Source organism: Pangasianodon hypophthalmus, chromosome 26 (genome assembly GCF_027358585.1).
Source record: "Pangasianodon hypophthalmus isolate fPanHyp1 chromosome 26, fPanHyp1.pri, whole genome shotgun sequence".
Classification (NCBI taxonomy): Eukaryota; Metazoa; Chordata; class Actinopteri; order Siluriformes; family Pangasiidae; genus Pangasianodon; species Pangasianodon hypophthalmus.
This window is the reverse complement of record NC_069735.1, coordinates 18,266,204-18,287,887: the sequence shown is the minus strand read 5'-3', so window position 1 is coordinate 18,287,887 and position 21,684 is coordinate 18,266,204. Positions and strand designations below refer to the sequence as shown.

The 21,684-nt window shown below is 41.2% G+C and overlaps 1 protein-coding gene and 1 long non-coding RNA gene across 5 annotated transcripts in view; one reads left to right on the top strand and one right to left on the bottom strand.

Moving 5' to 3' along the window:
- The first annotated feature begins 4,103 nt into the window (after positions 1-4,103).
- Positions 4,104-13,133, top strand: LOC128317536 (uncharacterized). The gene is made up of 5 exons (XR_008301027.1): positions 4,104-7,563; positions 7,674-7,761; positions 8,129-8,264; positions 8,742-9,049; positions 12,994-13,133. It is a non-coding gene; the product is annotated as an uncharacterized LOC128317536 (long non-coding RNA).
- LOC113526593 (adhesion G protein-coupled receptor L1) overlaps positions 10,422-21,684 on the bottom strand; it is a 43,801-nt gene continuing 32,538 nt past the window's right edge. For 3 of the 4 annotated variants that reach the window (XM_034300098.2, XM_053229802.1, XM_053229804.1), the window contains 12 exons: positions 20,636-20,841; positions 20,365-20,538; positions 20,027-20,236; positions 18,869-19,089; positions 18,683-18,749; positions 18,309-18,400; positions 16,523-16,691; positions 15,701-15,856; positions 15,466-15,559; positions 14,987-15,109; positions 14,710-14,727; positions 10,422-13,841 (listed from right to left, as the gene is read on the bottom strand). In XM_034300098.2, coding sequence (XP_034155989.1) covers positions 13,024-13,841; positions 14,710-14,727; positions 14,987-15,109; positions 15,466-15,559; positions 15,701-15,856; positions 16,523-16,691; positions 18,309-18,400; positions 18,683-18,749; positions 18,869-19,089; positions 20,027-20,236; positions 20,365-20,538; positions 20,636-20,841 — 2,348 coding nt within the window. In that variant the 3' untranslated portion in view covers positions 10,422-13,023. The remainder of the gene's footprint in view (positions 13,842-14,709; positions 14,728-14,986; positions 15,110-15,465; positions 15,560-15,700; positions 15,857-16,522; positions 16,692-18,308; positions 18,401-18,682; positions 18,750-18,868; positions 19,090-20,026; positions 20,237-20,364; positions 20,539-20,635; positions 20,842-21,684) is intronic. The other variant, XM_053229803.1, reaches the window with a different exon arrangement.

The following is a 21,684-nucleotide window of genomic DNA, read 5'->3' as shown; positions in this document are numbered from 1 at the left end:
GAAGTTCAAGCTCTGAGCTGTGAATATTAACTTAGACAAATGACAGATACAAAGGTTTCCTAATTTTCTAGGGAATCTACAGTGAGGAAAAGCAGGATTGAAATATCTAGGTGTGTGTTTAGGAACAGCAAAATTCCAGAAAAGAACTGGGAAGGTCCTGCCACAGTCTGTCCTGAGAGCTGAACATCAGCAGGACTGAAGAAGAGCTGTTCTTCCACAACTGAGCCAGTCCAGAATTTTATCATCCAGACACATCCAACAGTGCTTCTATTCGATTCAATTTTATTTGTATAGCGCTTTTAACAATGGACATTGTCACAAAGCAGCTTTACAGAAATAAATGGATTCAAAAAATATATTGTAAATGTATGAATGTATCACTATTGAGCGAGCCAGAGGTGACGATGACAAGGAAAAACTCCCTGAGACAATATGAGGAAGAAACCTTGAGAGGAACCAGACTCAAAAGGGAACCCATCCTCATCTGGGTGCCAACGGATAGTGCGATTATAAATAAATCCCTTCTATTATTGTGTACTATATGGACAAATAGTGCAATTGTGTAACCAATAAATTCATCACAGTTTTCGCAAGAAGTCCGGCTGGTTAAAATCTATCCACTGTCCACTGATGGAGTCCTGAGTACGAAGGTGCTCGTGGCAACTGCAGCCCCAAAGCCACTACAGCAATCACAGCTCTGGGCTCTGGAGGAAACCAGCAGCTTCTCCCTTCATGAACCACTTCAGCAGCCGCAGAAGATGATCAGAAAGAGGTCTTCTATCTTTCCAAAGACCACAGCTGACAACTTTTACAGATGCATTCACATTAGGGAGCAACAAGCTGTTTGTGTTGCTTATAGTTTGTCTCTTGTGGGTGTGTAGCGACTGTTGTCTTTATATGTTTTACCTGCCGATGAACTTGAACTATTGCTTAATGTTACACTTGGGTCTTTTTCCAAAACATGTTTTTCCTGTCCACACAAGAACAGTGAAAACAGAGTTTTAAAATTTCTCCCTGAAGGATGTTTTCATCCTTCATTTTCAGCTGAAAGCAACTCTGTTTCTGTCTGGACGAGAAACCAAAACACAGGGAAAATATTTGTGTGGACATGACCTCAGTCTCTCTCTCTGTCTATCTCTCCCATTCTGTCTCTCTTTCTCTGCACTGTAGAAATTATTTCTGGAGTTGATAAATATAATACACATGAATCACATAACTTAAAATAATTATCAACTGCAGTTTGTGATTTTGGGTAAAATCCACACCAGTTACCTAATGTTCTACAGTAAAAAAAACCACACTTGAGTGTGGCGGCGGGGGCGTGGTCAAGTGCCGGTTTGTAAACAGAGGGCGGAGTCAGGAGAGTGAGTGGTCAGGATGAGCCTGTACCTGTGGATGATTGATTAACGAGGGCTCTGGGTTTCAGTGAGCAGCAGTGAAGAGAACCACAAGAGAGAGAGAGAAAGAGAGAACTGAACTGAACCAAAGTGTAGTGTACTGTACTGTGTGTTGTTATGTTGGTGTGTCTCGGGGTGAGACCATAGGACAGAAAGCACTGAAAAGCGACAATAAAAACCCTTTTGTTCCAAGCCTGCCTTCCACTTCCTCACTCCTACACAATCACAGAACCATGTCACACTGAGAAAAGCGATTACATTTTACTTAACATATAAAATCTATAAAATCTACCACATGTAAAAGCCTCATAAAATGTGCACAATTAAATTACAGTCATGCAGGTGTGCTTTAATCACAAGGAAACCGGTTCTGTCTGGTTCAGTTTTTCAGCTGGATTTTTTTTTATTTTTTTGGCACACTGGACATTCACAGGATGTGGTTTTCAAAAGTGTGATATTTAAAGTAAGAGATATTTTGCCTCTGTGGTAAAAATACATTTTCAGTTCATTTGCGAAGGCCAATTCATGCTGGCTGGATTGTGGCTAAGCTAACACAAACTTGCTGGTTAATGCTAATTGCAGTTGTTTCACTTGCAGCTGAGTTTGCTTAGCAGCTAGCTTAGAGAAATTAGCATAGCAACCTTTCGTGTTGCATCACTACTCAGATTTATGCTAAAACTAAGAGTCAATCACAGTTGAGCCATTGTAAAATGGTCACACATGCTTTATGAGCAATATACATATAGCATGATATGAGCAATATGATATGGTATGTACATTAATAATGTGAGCCCTAATATTAATGTGTTTATTTAAATACTTAGTGGCTACTTGAGAGACGTGACTCTAAGAGTGTTTATTTCCACCACAGCTGGATTTCTGCAACATTAGCACCAATAACAGACTTGTGCTGGAGACTTGCCTGTTTAATGTGCAACTCTAATCATGTGCATTGCACATATTACTTACTAAAATAGGCAGAATTGCTGCCTCAAATATTTGCGTAAATTGTATGTGCAATTTTTTTCTCTCTGTCTCTCTCACTTTGTCTCTCTCATGCTGTCTCTCTCTCTCTCTCTCTCTCTCTCTCTCTCTGTCTATCTCTGACTTTCTCTGTCTCTCTCTGTTTCTCTCACTCTGGCTGTCTTTCTCTGTTTCCTGCTGTCTTGCTCTCCTTGTATGTCTGCCTCTCTCTCTCTCTCTCTCTCTCTCTCGCTGTCTTTCTCTCTCTCTCTCTCTCTCTCTCTCTGTTTCTCTCTCTCTGTCTCTCTCTCTCTCTCTTGACTTTCTTTGTCTCTCTCTTGGTCTCTCTCTGGCTGTCTTTCTCTGTTTCCTGCTGTCTTGCTCTCCTTGTCTGTCTGCCTCTCTTACACTTCTCTCTCTCTCTCTCTGTCTTTCTCTTTTTTCTCTCTCTCTCTTTTTTCTTTCTGCCTCTCTCTCTCTTTACTGGCATATTATTCTCATGAGTTCAGGGAAGCACTTGCAGGTCAGCTGATGCTGAGCGTGTACAATCATGTGTCCCCTGGGTTTTCACACACACAGACTTTTAGTTCCCTATTGTGTAAAAACGGAGTAGCTGACAGAGCAGCTGGGCGTGTTCAGGCCTGGCACACTCCTCCATGGAATAAGTAGGTGAAGCAAAATTCTTCTGTTGCTGTTTCTAATTTTAGATCCCTAAACACTCTCTGTGTTTCAACATGTGTCTCTGTGTGTGTGTGTGTGTGTGTGTGAGTGAGTGAGTGAGTGAGAGATATCCATTTTGAGGGATATCCCCTGACTCCAAATGGCATCACACACCTCAATCATACACCACCATCTTTATTATACAATTGTTACATAATTAATATATATAATTAATATAATTAATATTATAATAAATATATAATTCAGTCAATCTCCTGACACATCCATCATCACAGTGAGGCAATTGAGCCAATCAGAAGAAGCCTGTTTCCACAGCACACACTTACCAGGAACATCATCACCGCAGTATGCAATACTACTGGAAAGGAAGAAAGAAAGAAGTAAATAGATGGATAGAGTTGAGTGCAAAAGTTTGCACACCCCAAAGCCAAAGAAATGGCATTTTTATAATACATTTAAATACTTTTTTATAGCGCCATACATAAAATGTAGCTCAAAGTGTTTCACAATTAAAAAAGACAATACAAGAGATAATAAAATCATCTAATAAATAAATAAATAAATAAATAAATAAATAAAAGAAGAAGTCATAAAAATAGCGTGCATTAAAATGTCTTTAGCTGCTTTTTAATACGATATACTGTAGCTGTCTGTCTGATCTCAACTCATAAAACATCAAGTTTTAGGTTCATAAAAAAACAGAAACTAATCAAAAGGACACTGTGAGTCTCATTTGTGTTTGGTTTCACAGATCATTGATTATCACAAGTAACAAAAAGGGACAAATAGTGTTTAATGGTTAATATATTCTATAATATAACTATTCTCTGTGCCCAACCTTCACCTTTATAACTTATCTATTTCATGTTGCCTGAACTGTTATTGTTTTTCAGCCAAAAACCATGGGGGTGTAAATGTTTGCACTCAACTGTACACTTACTGTTAACTCATTTTTTCCCAAAAATACACACTCACTCTGTGTGCATGTATAAACGTGTGTGTGTGTGTGTGTGTGTGTGTGTGTGTGTGTGTGTGTGTGTGTCATATCCTGTCGTCCTTGGCTCAGGGTTGCATCACCTCAATGCTCAAACAATCACATTGCCACATCTGTCATTGCAGTCATGCAGTACGGTTAATCTGAACAAACTTGATACCCCATGATTGCAACTTCTCCTGCAACTCACTTACCAGTGATATCATCACCACAGTTTACAATAGTATTTAAGGCAAGGATCACAGATTAATATACAGTTAGACAGAAAAAAGAAGGGTTTTTTTTTGCTGTGTTTGTTTTAATTTAATTTAATTGATTTACCCTCAGACACAGACGTGCCACGTGGATTTGTGTAAAACCCAGACAAACACATAATGAAGTGTTTCTGGAAGACAGAAACATTCCCTAATGTTCCATAACAGGCCTTCACTTTACGGATACACATGTTGAAGGAATTCACACAGTTTCTGTCACTCTTCCTCATTTCTAAATTTCTGAGCAAGGCTTTACCCATAATTCAAGCTATGTTAACTATGAATAAAAACAGAGACAGAAACAGAGACTTTCAGTTTTTGTTTATAAATCGCTGGGAAAATCCCTGCAGACACTCAAATTTAATGATGTAACAACTGAAACTCGGGAAGGTCATTCAGCGGCAAAAACATACTGACAAGTTTGTAGTTATCTTCTTGTGTCCATTTTAAATACTGCTACATTTATTCTGTGTGATACGTCATAAGCACAAACACATGATCACATCATGCAGCTTGACCAATCATATCGCACAGTCATGTGCTTCTCACACACAGGCAGATAGACAGACAACTATAGTACACCTGAGAGCTGATCATATAATGTATAATGGAGCTAATAACTCCTCAGTCACTTACGCTGCTGTTTTACATTCTTAGATCATGTCATCCCAGTCACATCTCTCTGCCTCTCTCTCTCTCTCTCTCTCTCTCTCTGTTACTTTCTCTCTGTCTCAATCTGTATCCTTGTCTTTGTCTTTCTATCTATTACTGTTGATGTGTTAAAATAAAAAATGGACTGCTAAAATGAAGCAGCACATCATATTATAGGTTGGCAAAACTGATAAATATTGTTTCCAACTCTCCATTCATGGCCACATCTTACAATTTTGTCACGTTTTTACTTTGCTAAAAGATACAGCTGTGTTTCTTGTCTGGAATCTAAACTCAAAAGGACTGATTCTCATACAGCAGCACAACAAACACTACATATAAGCAACACGGCTTATATGACGGCTCAGTGGCTAAGGCTTTTTGGGCTTCTGATTGGAAAATTGTGAATTCAAATCCCAGCACATAGATCAAGGCATTTAACCCTTAACTGCTCCGTCATATCTTCTCTTAATTGTTGCTTTGTACAGCGGTGACTGCCAAATGAATAAATGTAAAAGCAGCTGATAAATGTACCAGTCAGTCAACGCTAGTGTTTGTTGGTGTGTAATGTGTAATGGGTGTATATAGGGGTCCAGTGCTTGTATAACTACAAGACATAAACTATTCTTGTGACTGAACGTTTGGGAGACTCTGGGAGCACTTTCCAGCTGGCAGGTGGCCAAACATGCTTTAGAAAAAGTGCTCTGCTGGGAAAGAAGCAGAAGCCAGGAATGAAAGAACATGATTTTCCATAACAATGCCTTAGAGAGTTCATTTATTCATATTCAGCAAGTGCTGTGTCCTGGAACACTGAGGGTGAGCTAGGAAAAGACCCTGAATTTGATGCCAGTCCATTCCAGGGCAGCATTCACACTCCCATTCGTGAAAACATCTGAAACACATCAAGACAGTAAAAAGATCAGGATTGAACTGGGGATTCTGGAGCCATTGTCTCTGTCTATCTATCTATCTATCTATCTATCGTCAGGTACGTAAGTATTTGGACCATATACCATACATACCATTTTGCCTCTGTACACCACCATAATGGATTTGAAATGAAGCAATCAAGATGTGATTCAAGTGTAGATTTTCAGCTTTAAATCAAGGGGTTTAAAAACTGTTTCATTAACCATTTAGGAATTACAGCCATTTTTTTTACAGAGTCCTTCTTTTTTCACTTCGAGAACTGACTTCACTTGCTGCCTAATATATCCCACCCTTTGACAGATACCATTCTAACAAGATAGTCAATGTATATTCACGTCACCATTCAGTGGTTTAATGTTACGGCTGATCGGTGTATATATGCATGTATAAGTCATATATTTTCATATACATATAAGTATAAGTACATACATATAAGTATGTATTTTCTAGAATCAGCTGAACTGTGAAAATTCATTGATGCTATTGTTTTGTTTTAGGCCATAACTCACAGGGAAACCCCCTGCCCATGCCAGTTCACAGCAGTTCCTTCAGTGCCAAAAGCATATCAAATGATTTGTGTTTTCTCTCTGATGTGTGACTGCTTTGTGGTCCTCTCTTAAATAGTGCTAAATTTGTACCATGTGCTACGTCACTCACACAAGCACAGGATTGCATCATGCAACTTGACCAATCACATCCCAAGCCTACATGTACTTTCCTTCTTACAGACAAACAGCTAGGAGTCCATGTCTCCTGTTTCAAGTTGAGGATTGTTTATATATACAGGAGCTAATGATTCATCAGGCACAGATGTTGTACATTCCTAAACAGCACTGGATCTTTTAGAACTTAGTCATATGTGGGTTGCACTCTCTTCTTACATTCCTACACCTTTTAAAACATGCAGACTCTTATAGGTTCTATGTTTGTCCAGAGAGTCCTTGAAGGTATGTAGAACCCTAAAACAGTGTGTTTCGCTATTCGAAATGACTTCAGGTAAAACCCTTTTTAGGAGGGTTTAGGTGTCCTTCAGAACCCTTTTTTCCAACAGTGTACCAAATACCAAGATACTCAATTTTAAAAGACAGGTTCTAGGTATTGAAAAAATATAATGGCCAGTAATTTGGGAAACACCCTGTTGTGCTGTCTGTTCCTCTAAGAGGTGGGTCATGGGGATTCACAGGCATAGAATGTTGTGGTGAACTGGGATGTTTGGATGCTGTCACCCTCCCACTCTCCTGTGTTCACTCAGGTTTGTCGACGGTGGAGTCGCTGGCCGCTTTATGTCCCAGGGTCTGTGTTACCTTCTGGCATCTCCCTTTTAGTTATTCTGTCACAGCGAGTCTTGCCGGAGTCCCTGTATGCAAAGGACATTGTCCTTAACCATTACGGGACAAAAGCTTACCTAACAATCTCTCTCCCTCTCTCTCCCTATCGAGCTACACACACTTCTCCTGAGATACCAGTGATCTTGACCTCTTCTACTCTCCGGACCTGCCTGATCCATCCTGATGCCCTACTTGTCGTTGGAGTTCTCATCAGATGAGATTGGTCGCTGCTGCTGGGGGTGGACCCACATGCACGGCCTGAAGATCATTGGGATTGCTGGGGATGGTGCTGCTTGCGGGTCGTGAAGATGGCACTCAGGTCTCCATCAGTGGACAGTGGATATGTTCAACAAACCGGACTTCAGGTGAAAACTAATAAATTTACTGGTTGCACAATTGCACTATTTTTCCATGTTGTACACAGTTATAGAAGGGATTGATTTATAATTGCACTATCCGTTTTTCTACAATGTAGAACCCTTAGTTCTTCACTTAAAGGCTCTGCGTAGGACCCTACAACAAAGTGTTTACCAATCAGGTTCCAAGTAAAACCATTTTGTAAGGTAAGAATCCTTAAATATACAATGAACCTTGGAAGACTCCTTTTTTTTTTTTAATAAAACCGTACCAAATATCAAGATAGCTGAATTTTAAATGGTCCTCATTAGGGCTCTCAATATACAATGGAAGGGATGGAAGGAGAGCAGTTGAAAGAAGAACAACATTTTTGTAACATCTAGGACCATTTAAAATTCAGCTATCTTGATATTTGGTATGGTTTTATTAAAAAAAAAAAAAAGGAGTCTTCCAAGGTTCATTGTATATTGAGAGCTCTACAGCAGCTCTCTGGTCTGAATATTCAATTTGGCACAGGTTTTTTTTTTTAATGCCAGATGCCTTTTCTGACACAATCCTCCCCAATGTATCCAGGCTTGGCACTAGCACTGGAAGTGCACTGTCACGTTCAACCCCAGAGGCTGTGGTTGGTTCTCTGGCTGGGAATCGAGCCCAGGCTGCAGCAGTGAGAGGGCCATGGCCTAACTACTAGTCCTCCAGGGACATCTAGGTATTACAAAAACAGTGAGCACTAATGTGGAGATTGTACTGCACACTTCCCCAATTAATGCGTACTATACTCAGTGGTGTTCTTTAAGAGTTCAGTGCATAATTAAGGGTTGTTAGCATTTAAAAACAGGGTTCTTGGAATCAGATAGGAAAACACTTTGCTGTAAGTGTGTTGTTTTGTTGATGGAACATACCCCAAGACAGACAACTGGAAACTAACAATTTTTAAGAGTCTAGGAATGTGTCTAGGAAAGTCAGTGGCACCATACAATGACTCAGTGCTAAAAATATATGTATTAATTGGGTAAGTATGTGGTACAAGTGTCAACTTATCACTCCTTATTTACTTTCTAATACCTAGAACCTGACTGTTTAACATTTAACAGTTAAACAACTTAGAATATGGCACCTTTTGATTGAACCAACCCATTTCCATTCAACCCATTTCTGTTCAAATACTGGACCTTGTGACTGGCAGGTGTGTCCTGTTAGATTGATTGTTCATCATGCAGCAAGACAACGAACCAAAACACACTGCCAACACAACAAAGGACTTCATCGGGGGAAAAAGTGGAAGATTTTAGACAGGCCAAGTCAATCACCAGACCTTAACCCAACTGAGCAGCATTTCGCCTCCTGAAGAGGAGACTGAAGGGAGAAACTTCCCAAAACAAACAACAACTGAAACAAGCTGGCTACAAGCCTGGAAAAGCATCAGAGAAGAAGAATGCAACAGCTTGGTGATGTCAGTAGTCACCAGCTTGATGAAATCATTACAACCAAATAGTAAGTTATTTAATTTAATTTACTTTAAGACTATCTGTTTCTATACTTTTTGGTCACCTAAAAATTCGGTTGTCTGCCACCAAAGGTGCCATGTTCTAAGTGGTTGAAGACATCTAGATGTAAATAACAGGAAATGAAATCTGAAATTCTGATCTATCATGTCATATTCATCTTTTTATCTCAAACCCAAATGTCCTCAGTGTATAGCAAAAACAAAAGAGTTGGCTTTGCCATTCCAATACTTTCGGAGGGGACTGTAAATACAAAAATAAAGACATGTAAAGACATACAGTAGCACATCCTTCTGTTTGTTTATGTTTATATACACTATATGGCTAAAAGTATGTGCATTCCTGACCATCACACTCAAATGTGCTTGTTGAACATCCTGTTCCAGATTTATTCCCCCTGTGTTTGCTGCTATAATAAGCTCCACTCTTCTGGGCAGCTTTCCACTAGATGTTGGAGCGTGGCTGTGGGGATTTGTGTTCATTCAGCTACAAGAGCATTAGTGAGATCAGGCACTGATGTTGGGATGTCGAGGAGGTCTGGGGTTCAGTCGGTGTTCCAGTTCATCCCAAAGGTGTTCAGTGGGGTTGAGGTCAGGGCTCTGTGCAGGACACTCGAGTTCTTCCACTCCAACCTTCACACACCATGTCTTCATGGAGCTCGCTTTGTGCACAGGGGCATTGTCATGCTGGAGCAGGTTTGAGTCTTTTAGTTCCAGTGAAGGGAAACTGTAAAGCTACAGCACACAGAGACGTTCTATACAATTGTGTGCTTCCAACTTTTGAGGCAACAGTTTGTCAAAGAACCACATATGAGTGTGATGGTCAGGTACTAGTGCATTCCTGACACCTAGTGGTTAAAATCTAGAAGAACAAGTGATGCTGAATTTCCATTCCACACAGTCAGGGCTGCAGCTGAACTAAAACAGACTGCATTTCCTTCTGTAATACTATTGCAGTGGAAGATCTTTCCATCTCTAATTCCACCATGGCTATGTTTATTTAACTTTCTTTCACACATCTCATTATTTGGTAAGGATAAGTGTGACATCAGAAAGTGTTGATTAATATACTATAGCAGATGCTCTGACAGTAACATGCTTGTTGTAATACCTTATCGTTTCTGTAGTAACAGCTCATTCACAGGGACAGGTATGGTGCAGGCTCTACATTAAAAAATTATGTAATTGTTGATATGTTGAAGAAGACGTTTATTTAACATTTATGGAAGGAGTCTCCAGTGTCAGCGCTTTGTAACAGTCAGATGTAAAGCTATAAAGTTTTCCAACATCTTCAGGACAGAGGAATCTATGCTTTGTATTTTTTGATAATACGACAAGCTGTGTTTTTTTTCTCTTATTAACTTCAAGGGAGTGAAAAAAAGAGTCTGGTGATGACTGATTATAGCTGCTATAGGTGAAAACAGGAACTGTATAATTTACTTGTTGAGAAGTAAACAAAATGTAAGTCATCTAAGGAACATGTTTTGGAAAACATCTAAGGAAAATTGTATTGAATGTATTGATTTCTTTACATATAATGGATTTGTGTAGGGGGTGTGAAACCTTTGAAAACTCTAAAAGCTTCCTAGGAATTTAATACACCAGATGATCGATTTCCTTTCAGATATCCTGGCTTCCTGTTTTATTTTTTAAGTTTGTGACACAGTCTGATAAATTTCCTTTGGTTTTGTTCAATCCATTTATTATTAAAAAAGTTACATTTTATTCCTCTTGCCTCGAGTTGAAAAATCCTTTTACAGAAATCTGCTCGCTCTTGTTGTGGTGTATTGAAAAAAAAATCTCCACCCACCAGTTTGTTTTATTTTTTTTTAATAAAACACATTTCTTGTCTATCTCTTTAACAAAATCTCATCCTTCTGTCGCCCTCTCAGAGAGGAAGAGCAAAAAGGGAGGAAAGACAGAAGAAGATAGAAAAGAGAGAAGGAGAGAGAGAGAGAGAGAGACAGAGGGAGAGACTAGTGAAAGATATAGAGTATCATTCAGGTCTTCTACACATCCTTTTACGTGATTTTGTTTCCTTTTGTTTGTAACATTTGTAGATATTACAAGAAGCAGTTTCTCAATCTTTCATTCTCTTACCGCTATTTACACCAGATACATGACAATAGACTGCTCATGCCTCCTTGTCGAGTCTAGAAAAAGGGGCAGAGCTGTGAGCTTTGCTTGTCTCTGAACCAAAGAACCTGATTGGTTGAGGCCCCTGGGGCATGTCTGAGGTCCATAGTGCCTAGAAGTCCAAACAGGTTGCAGCAAAACGAACCAAGCAGACCACATTATGGATCCCTGGTCAAGGTCATGGCCCCACTATCGCAACTAACATTTGACCCCTGACCTCCGGGGAAGGCCTTTCAGTGTGAACACTGAGAACGCAAGAAATGAGTCTGTGTGTGTGTGTGTGTGTGTGTGTGTGTGTGTGTATGTGCTCCCTTTAAAGAAAGGTTTTTTGGCAATGTCAAGAGTTTTTGTTCTGTTGTCTCTGGAGAAGGCGTCACATTCTTCTGAAAGGGGCTTAAGGACAGGAAACAAACAAACAATACATCAAATAAGAACCAAGACGCAAATCCAACACTCCACCCTGAGAGAGAGAGAGACAGAGAGGACACAGGAAAGCTGAGCAAGAAAATGAGACAGAAATTTGTGAAACGACAGACAGATGGATATATCTGATGAGCAAATATACAGTATAGAGAGACAGAAATAGAGAGTTGATGAATGGCAGTGAAGATGGGCAGGGTGGGTGTGGAGGTGACCAGGAGACAGAGACTCAGAGGAGGAAGCCATCATAATCTTTTTCTTCATTGTTTTCTTCACATAGTCATAATCATCATCATCATCATTATCATTATCATCATCATCATCTTCACCACCACCAGGTTCTTGGTAAATGTGCTTTTCCAGGGTGTCCCTATTTATCGTATACCACAAATCAATCACTATCTCACTCCATAAGTGTGCCTATGGAATTAATCAGTTATGTTTTTATCCATGGAATGGATTGGCTAGAGAACATAGCTACATGTTGGGTGATATCAGTACCTGGGTGTTCCACTGTAAAACCAAAAAAGGTTCTTAGGGCTTCTGTTCCAGTTTGATTCCCACCAGTTTCTGGAATGGAATAAGTTGCTATGCCATTTGGTTAACCAATAAACTCACTGGACAAAGGAGATTAAGTCTCATTAATTTATTTGTTCAACCCTTGTTGAGTGCTAGTAAATCTGAGTGCAAGTCAGCACTACCCCCTGTAATGGCCATTCCATCCCATATCTGTACTCACACCTAGTGGCAACTGATAGACGCAAATCCTCAAATGACCTTGTATATGATGAAAAGTAGGAGTAAACTGGAGGACAACCATGTGGACAATACGCAAAATCCCACACAGACAGTAAGCTTAAGATCGAACCTTGGACCCTAGAGATTTGGACCTTCATGCCACTGACCAAGGCCTGGTCTCAAAACCAATACAGAGCGAATTGCCAAACAGTGCTGCTAGCCACACCCCCAAGTGCCATTAGGGTCTGCTGATGGCAGTCTTGAGGGGATATCATTAACAACACTACTGGAACCTTTGGTACTGGACTCATACTGGACAATGACATTACTTGTGGAATAGTTTGAAAAAAAAATGCAGTGGCTGTATTTATATATTTTAGAGGAAGTCTTTTAGCACTCACCCTCCTGAACTGGCAGCTTTTGTGCAATAAGCAGAGGTTTAGTTGGCAGTTGGGAAATGGCAACAACTAAACAAAGTTGTAATTACCCAGTGAAGAAATTTAGCAGTTTGGCTATGGTACATTCACCAAGGATATTCTTACAGTACAGCTTTTAAACTACTAACTAGAGTGCTGTAGTACTGTACTACAGTAATGGATGATGATAATGATAATATCACTCCTCCTTCTTCCTCCCCTAGATCTCCGTGTCCTGGTCACCAGCGCCCTAGTCACAGACTCGTCACCAGCTGCATCTGTCCATCGCCTTCTCCGTGGGAGGAGTCTATCCCCAGCCGACCCTCCTCATTGGTTCGGCGTGATGGGGGCTGGTAGAAGGCAGAGACATGGGCGTGTCTACCTGTGCTGAAGTATAATTCATCAGGGGGCAGGGCTGAACGAGGCTCAGTTCCCAAAACCTCAGGGCTGCTGTCAGGATAGGAAGAGTCTCTGTCTCTTGCATACAGGGAGGAGGAGTCAGGGCCAACACCACCCACGCTGTCTGTAATTTCAGCTGAAAAGCTTTCTGAATCCTCCTCACTCTGATAGAACACTGACTGTGTGTGCTCCAAGAGGCGGGGCTTCTCCGGCACGTGGGGTTTATCAGGAACACGTGGTTTCTCGGGAAGGCGGGGCTTCTCCAATGCCTTATAAAGTGGTTCTTCCTCATCCTGCGGAGGTGGTGGCGGAGGGCGTGGCAGAGGACGTTGGGGCGGCTCCCTGTGTCCCAACCCTGCATTTACGTACTCCCGTGGCTCCGCCTCTGTATCGGTGTTGTTGCTGTAGCGTTCGGCAGCAGGACGCAGATTGCTCTGCACCAGCTCAGAGATAATCATCTTCTCCAGTGCTGCTGCATCTGACAGGTTCCTTCTCATACCTCCTGGAGGTTCCGCTCCTCTGGGGGTCAAAAGGGCAGGGCTGACGTCTCCCACAGCGACACTGCCAAGGAGGTCTGAACTTCCACCGTGCACAGAGTAGCTGTTATTGTAGTTTCCATTCAGACGAACGGGCTCCAAACCACAGGACTCACGACTGCGGGACAGAGTGCCCTCTACAGGACAGAACAAAAAGAGATGACACAGCATTAATCATTAATCACCAATGACACCCAACAGTCAGTTTCATCAGTATGGTTGGATACAAAAAACTGAGTGCAATACCAAGGACTGTTTTTTTAAACACTCTTCACACACTATTTTCTTAATATTTTTTTGAAAACACAGCTAAAGCCGAGCAAACGCAAGACCACAGTACAAATTCTGAATAACGGGGAAAAGCAGACAATCCTAATCTTGCTTAGGTCTTGTGTAAGCATTACTCTCTCCTATAACATGACTAATTTGCTTTGTCTGAGCTTTGTTTTGTAGAATATTAGGACCAGATTACTCTCGGATCAACGATCTGCTCAGTGGGATCAAGTTGTTTTTGAGCAGTATCTTATCATATCATGTATATTAATTGTGTTTGCTTAAAAGTTAATGCCTTATTTAAACTCTTATATAATAGTACACCTTATAGTACACCTTATTGTCCCTACTGCCTTCAGTCATAGAGGACACACTGTTTTAGACTTCTTCTAGCGAGAAATGATAGACAAAACAGTTCTTGGCAAGGCTTTTAGACCTGAGTGTGAACACATCAACGTTATAGTATCATTTTAAACTTCCATTAACTTCTGCTAATGTCAGGATGTTAGTGGACTTGATGGAGATGTGGTAGCTTATGAAAATGAGTTAGTAAAAGACAGACACAAATCCAGGTAACAACTATAAAGCAATATTTTCAATGTGGCTGTTATCATGCATATTACAAAAAACCAACAGGCAAAAGTGTTAAATGTGTTCAGTGTTCGCCAGGCATGGAGGAGAAACAGCAACATAGACACATGGGACAGAAATGTTATAACAGATATTCCATACTTGAATTTCTGAAGGTACCTGCAGATCAGAGAGACAGAAATAGAGACAGATAGCAAGAAAGAGAAGTAGTGGAAAAGTGACAAATGCAGAGAGATACAGTGACAGATAAGGAAAGAGAGTGAGAGTGCAAGATGTACAGATAGATAAAATAGGAAATAAAGGACAGAAAGAAAAGACAGAGTAAATCCATATAAATACAATCACTCAGAACTGAGTATATTAAAGTAGGACACACACACACACACACACACACACACACACACACACACACACTGACCGGTGGAGTTGAAGACGGCTGGTGAGGGCGGGTTAAATGTTTCAGCCAACAGCGTGTTATAAGGGGAGGAGCCAGAGCGAGTCTGCAACACTGGATTGGCCAGGAGATGATTACCCATAGTTCCTGTAAAATATGCAAATATAAATCTTGCATCATAATTCCTGAAGGTGTGGTAGTTTGTCTCGCCTTACACATGGTCATGTCCAAAGCCTAGGGCATCTGTGTTACAATCACTTGTACAAAACCAACTGAAGCAAATGTTCTAGTCTGATTTACACACTGATGGAGTTGTAGGACAGGATGCAGAAGACACAAGGGAGAATGGGACAAAGAGACTTGAAAAAAGAGTCTGGAGATCTGCAAAAAACAAAAAGGGCTAGTTGGGAGACTGGAGACCTGCTTAGCTTCCCAGTCAAGGTGATTGTCCAGTTTCCCAAGTGGTGTCAGTAGTTAAAGAGAGAGACAGACAGATGTGTTACCTCTGTTGAGGGTGGGTGTGTTGTTGAGGTCAGCCATAAAGGAAGACTCAGTCTGTCTGCGAACTGTGTCATTCCACATCCTCCGGATGCGACTCTGAACACACACACACACACACACACACACAAACACGGGTTATGATGCTCTCACACATTTACGCATTCATTTTTCTAGGTGTTAAACATTCTGTGTGGCAATTTGCATAGACGTAAGTGATCCGGCTTGTACTTTTCTTACCTGTCTGTGCACTTGATTGTGTCTCGATTGGCCTCCGCTGTAGTATCGGTTGTTTCCACGGTGCGCAGAGCTCTTTAGGGACCCGTGAGAACCACCGGATGCAGCATGACCACAGCAGGATGACTGACGGAAGCATTTAGCATACTCTTTCTGAACCTGGACCCAAATCAATGTGAATAATAATAATAATAATAATAATAATAATAATAATAATGATAGTAATGAGAAGTATGCACAAGATTGTTTTTTTTATTCAACTCATGCCCACTCCCCAAGTAACTCCTCCTTTAAAGCTAAATAAAATTTAAATAATATCCTTGCACTGTGGCAAAGTCATGACAAGCGCTCTGTGCAAGAATGCTTTCAGGGTCACGAGCTGCACGTCACTACTAAGTCCCTCATAGCTAGTTTAGAGTCACATCAGCAGCACATGCCAGGTCAAAGAGGCTGATCCAGACTTGTTTTCAGGCAATACTGAGGCTGGAGATGAACACGGTGGAAAAACCTCCCAGATGCTGCTGGAGACAGCGCATCCTCCGTCCATCATTAAGCTATAAGGAGCTTCCACTCTGTGTGCTCTCAGTTTCAGAATCAATGCCAGCATGTCCAGGTGAGTGCATTTTAACATTTAGTACGTCTTTAAACATCTTTAAGTGCAGTTTAACACAATCTTTGCTGCACTAATGAAACAACCTAAAGGAAGATGGCTAGTTATTATCTTTTTTGAATTACTGGTAGACTAATAAAATTATCAATTGTGAAACCATTTATATAAATATTTCGTAATGATGGTAAAGAGTTTTATAAAAACAACATATATACCTTCTTCTGCAGTGCACAGTGAAAGATGAAGATAAACAGACCATGCAGGGCGTTAAAGGACGTGAAGAGGTAGGCCATGAGTGCACTGTTTTCACTGATGAAGAGGAGGCCGAAGATCCATGTTAATGTCACCAACAAGAGCAGAGTGACTGAACACACCGTCCAACACCTGAGAGATACCAGCGTGAGAAAGAATGAGAAAAAAGCTAGGCGTTAAATACAAAAAAAGTTTAAATCAAACAGATAATAGAAGAGTATTTCCCTTGGCATCCTTGTATCCTCTCTCAAATACTACAAATGTTCTACTATGCGTGTTGAAGTGCATTCCTGGAAATATTTCTCCAATATACAGTGCCATGAAAAAGTATTTAACCCCTTCTTCATTTCTTTATTTTTGCATATTTGTCACCCTTAATTGTTTCAGGTCTGCAAACACAATTTACTAACACACAGAGTAAATATTAAATGAAGTTTTTAAATGATCATTTCTCTTATTGATAAAAAAGTTCTCACACCAAATGGCCTGGTGTGAGAAAGCATTTGCCCCTTAATTACTCAATCAACCAATGAACCAAATTTAATTGATAATTGGGTTCAATAGACTAGACATATCCCAGTTTTATTACTGCCAGCACTGCTGAATCTAAATGTAAGTTACATAAAGAACCCAAACAAACATCTAAGGAACTGCAGGCCTCAGATAAGGTCAGCATTCATGAGTCCACCATTAGAAAGTGACTGAGCAAAAATAGTATTCAGGGGAGAGTTGCAAGCTGAAAACCACCGCTAACCGAGAAGAACATAAAGGCTTATTTCACAGTCACCAAAAAAAACACCCTGATGACCCCCAAGCCTTTTGGACTGGTGAGTTTAAAGTGGTACTTTTTGGAAGACATGGGATCCGTTACATCTACAGTAATGCTTAGACAGCACTCCACAATAAGAGCATCGTACCAGCTATCAAACATGGTGGTGGTAGTGTGATGCTGTGGGGATGCTTTGCTGCTTCAGACCCTGGGCAACTTGCTATAATTGACAAAAGCAGGAAATCTGCTCTTTACCAGAAAATCCTGAAGAAGAATGTCTGGTCATCAGCCCATGATCTGAAGCTCACAACTGGGTTATGCAGCAAGACAATGTTCCAACACACAAGATCAAGTCCTCAAATGGCTCAAAAGAAAATTAAGGTTTTGGAGTGGTCTAGTCAAAGTCCTGACTTGAACCCCACTGAGATGCTGTGACAGGGCCTGAAACAGGCAGTTCATACTTGGAAAAACCTTCAATGTGGCTCAATAAAAGCAATTCTACAAAGAAAAGCAGGCCAAAATTCCTCCACAGCAATGTGACAGACTGATTTTCAGTTATTAGAAACATTTGTTTGCACAACCAGTTAGTAAGTTTAGGGGGAAATGACTTTTTCACATGGGTGGTATTGCATAACCGTTTTCCTTGATGATGATTTAAAAAATCTGTTTTGTGTTTCCTTATGTTCTTCCTGTCCTATATTACATTTACATTTTACATTTGAGGATCTGAAACCATTTAGTGTGACAAAAATGCAAAAATAGAGGAAATCAGGAGGGGGTAAATACTTTTTCACAGTCTGTTGACGGCTCTCATACATGACTACAAAAAATAAAATACACTCTGTGTAGTGGATAAGGTGCAGTTTCATACATACAGTCTCGATCACTGACCTTGAACCTCCATACCTACAGCTATGAACTCCAGACCTCTGTTTTGACCCCCCACCCTATGACCCCCAAATGACCCCCAAATGACGTACTTGATGTTGTCGAAGCGGCTGGAGTCAGGCTTGAGCACGTTAGAATGGCGGATCATCCTGTGCACTGTGACCATTAGGATTACCAGATTCAGCTAGGGGTCAAAAGTCAAAGGTACAACATGAGTTGTGACATGCAACAAAGAAAGACTACAACAGCTCACTAAAAGTTCCTCTAGCAACACTAGCTTGCTGCATTAAACGATTTTAGATAAGTGTGTGAGGCCAATCAGTCATATTGGAGCCAGAGTGAATTTGCAAGTGTATAAGAAACAACACAGTATGTGTAGTTAAGGAGGGTGGTTGCTAACTTGTAAAGATAGGAGTATGATTAGCTGGCTAATGCAATGCTATGTTACTGGTTCATTGGAACTTACCAGGATAACAAGGGAGACAGGGCCAATAAACAGCCAGATGAAGTAGTTATCCACACGCAGCCAGCAGCTACACAACAAAACATGTTAATACACACACATGCACACATAAATGTGCTTTACTGTGTTTATTTGGATCAGCACAAACTCTTAAGTATAATGATACACATAATAATAAGAATGTCATACGTGGTGGGGCTGGAGTAGCCAGTGTAGTCGATGGAGGCCGAAATGGCCACTATCAAAGTAGGAAAGCCATAGGCAGCAATGTAGTAGTACTTCCTGCGTGAGGACGGACTCTCGAACACCTCGACCAGCAGCACATAGAGCTGAACGGCTTCAACACACAACCAACAAAACACAGAGAGCAGGAAGAAGTGCAGCAGAGCAGCTAGCACAGGGCATGCCACCTAGAAACACACACATAGACACACATAAAGTACCCTCTGTTAATTAGGGTTTTTTTCCCCCTAATTTAGTCTTGGCCAATTCCCACCCACTAGTTAGTTCTCCCCTTTCATATGACAGCTACTAATCTGGGAGGGTGAAGACTTGCTGCAACAGCCGCTGTGTGTCCCTCTAATCGGATAATACAGAGAATCCAGTGATTTCTCTGAGGCACAAGAAGCCAAACTACTGCTTATGCTGCATCACAGGGTGGCATAAAACACTCATGTATGCCCTGTTTCGCATACATTAGCCCACATGCCCATGATTAGCTAGTGATTGTCACTGTGATTGATAGAGAAGAGAAAGTATGCCTCCCTCCCTCCCTCAGAGCACGGACACTTTTGCTCTCTCGGACTCCTGGCCGTGGATCTGTGCCCCTGTGTCATTATCTTTGTCTCATGTCATTACCAAATCTGCGCCCCCTGTGTCATTACGAGATCTGTGCCTCCTATGTCTTTACCAGATCTGCACTCTCTGTGTCATTACCAGATCTGTGCCTCATATGTCTTTACCAGATCTGCGCCCCTGTGGCATTACCAGATCTGTGCCTCCTACGTCTTTACCAGATCTGCACCCTCTGTGTCATTACCAGATCTGTGCCTCCTATGTCTTTACCAGATCTGCGCCCCTTGTGTCATTACAAGATCTGTACCCCCTTGTGTCATTGCCACACCTGTGCCCCCTGTGTTCTTCTCAGATCTGAGCCCTCTTTGTCAATACCCAATCTGTGTCCCTTATGTTCGTACCCGATCTGCAGCCATTTTCTCATTATCCAATTTAATTCTCTTCACCGAGCATCTTTAGATGTGAATATTGTTACCACTGAATGAACACCACGCTCATCTCCTTCTAATGTAATCATCACATTTGGTGATCTTTGGGATTGTGTCTACGTACGGTGTAGTGGGTCCTGTCCATGCCGATGAGGAAGAGGAGTTGCGAGATGAAGAGTGTGAGGCACAGGTTCTTGTGGATGGTGGTGCGCTCACTCTGCACTGCCTTTACGCAGCAGAAGGTGGAGATACACAGAGCCAAACACACTAGGGAAATCACCATGCCCACCCAGGAAACCACAAACAGAATGAGAGCCTGCACGCCGCCCGTGTACTGAGAAAGACAGCAAGAAAGAGACACAGAAGGAGAGAGCAAGACAAGGGGAGGAAATAAACAGAAATATATTAGCAGGATGAAAAATGGAGAAAAATGGAGTACTTGACGGTGTGTGTGAAACTCACAGTGGGGGTCTGGCGGCTCATGAGCAGAGCGAAGTTGGTGAGATGTGAGCAAGAGCAGGTGGTGTGTGTGTTGTTGCTGTATACCAGTCTGCAACCCTGAGAAGACCACTGACCCGTCATCGAGCGCTCAGAGTAGTTCCAGAATGAACAGTTTGGCCCAAAGTGATTCTCCAGCTGCAGCAACACCCACAGAAAAGTAAAAATCATATGTTAGCACAGTGTTAAGGGCTTAAACCTTGCATTAAGGGCTAATGGAGAGTGGTGTGTGTACCTGTAGGTGTCTGAGTGTGAAGTTGACAGGCTCGGTCAAAAACACACGGCTGGACTCTTTATTCATGGAGGCAGAGATTACATGGGAATTGACAGCCAGAGTCCGCCCTCCTGACTTTAGCTCCACTTCTGTCTTCACCGTGGCATTTTGGGTGGACAGGAAAGGGCCGAGATTTTTATAAAGTGCAAACACCACCTTCACCTGACCTGCAAAGCCAAACCACAGTGAATTCATTCACACAGTAACATGTTGGACTGACCAAGAGGCATTAGGATGTAATATAAATGGATGGCATTGTTACTTTTTAATTTGATGCTATTTTAACACCATAAAAGAATGTGATGATAGAACATCATCTGCTAGAGTGTGGCAGTGGCTACAATCATACAAAGAATTCAAGAGAGTGAAAAATGTCAAGATAAGGAAATATATTTCCTAGGTTGCTCTACAAACCAAAACATTTCCACAGCCATGAGAGAATGAGAAACTGTATTATCAGATTAGAGGGACACACAGTGTCTGTTGCAGCAAATGTTGCAGCTTTGTGCTATGACCCGAGGAACAAAAGCCAAGGATCATTGTTTTCTCTGCATGCAAGTAATATTGGGTTATAAATTTCAGTGGCACTGAACATGTTATGGTTTTTGTATTAGTACTTTTACTGCCATTCATTTGTTTGTACTTTATTAATTGCTTTGTCAATAATGTAGTGAAGAGCAGCCATGCAGTTATTCCTGAAAGAACAGTTCATTAACATTCATTCATTGTGAAACCTTGCTGATATATGATATTATGGGAGTTACAATGTGATTTGTCCTTTGTTGAGGTTTCTGGATTTGTCTCTTGGGCCCGCTTCACACTTGGCATTGACAAGCGTCCTGGGTGATCGGATCACAAGTGAACAGCTGAGACTCGTAGCCATTCACACCTGGCATTATGATGTGTCTCCAGCAACCACTCGCGATCGGATTTCATACATCGTTACATGTCTCCATGTTAAACCTGCCTTTCTACTTGCTTTCAGAGATGACACTGAACATGACAGAGGC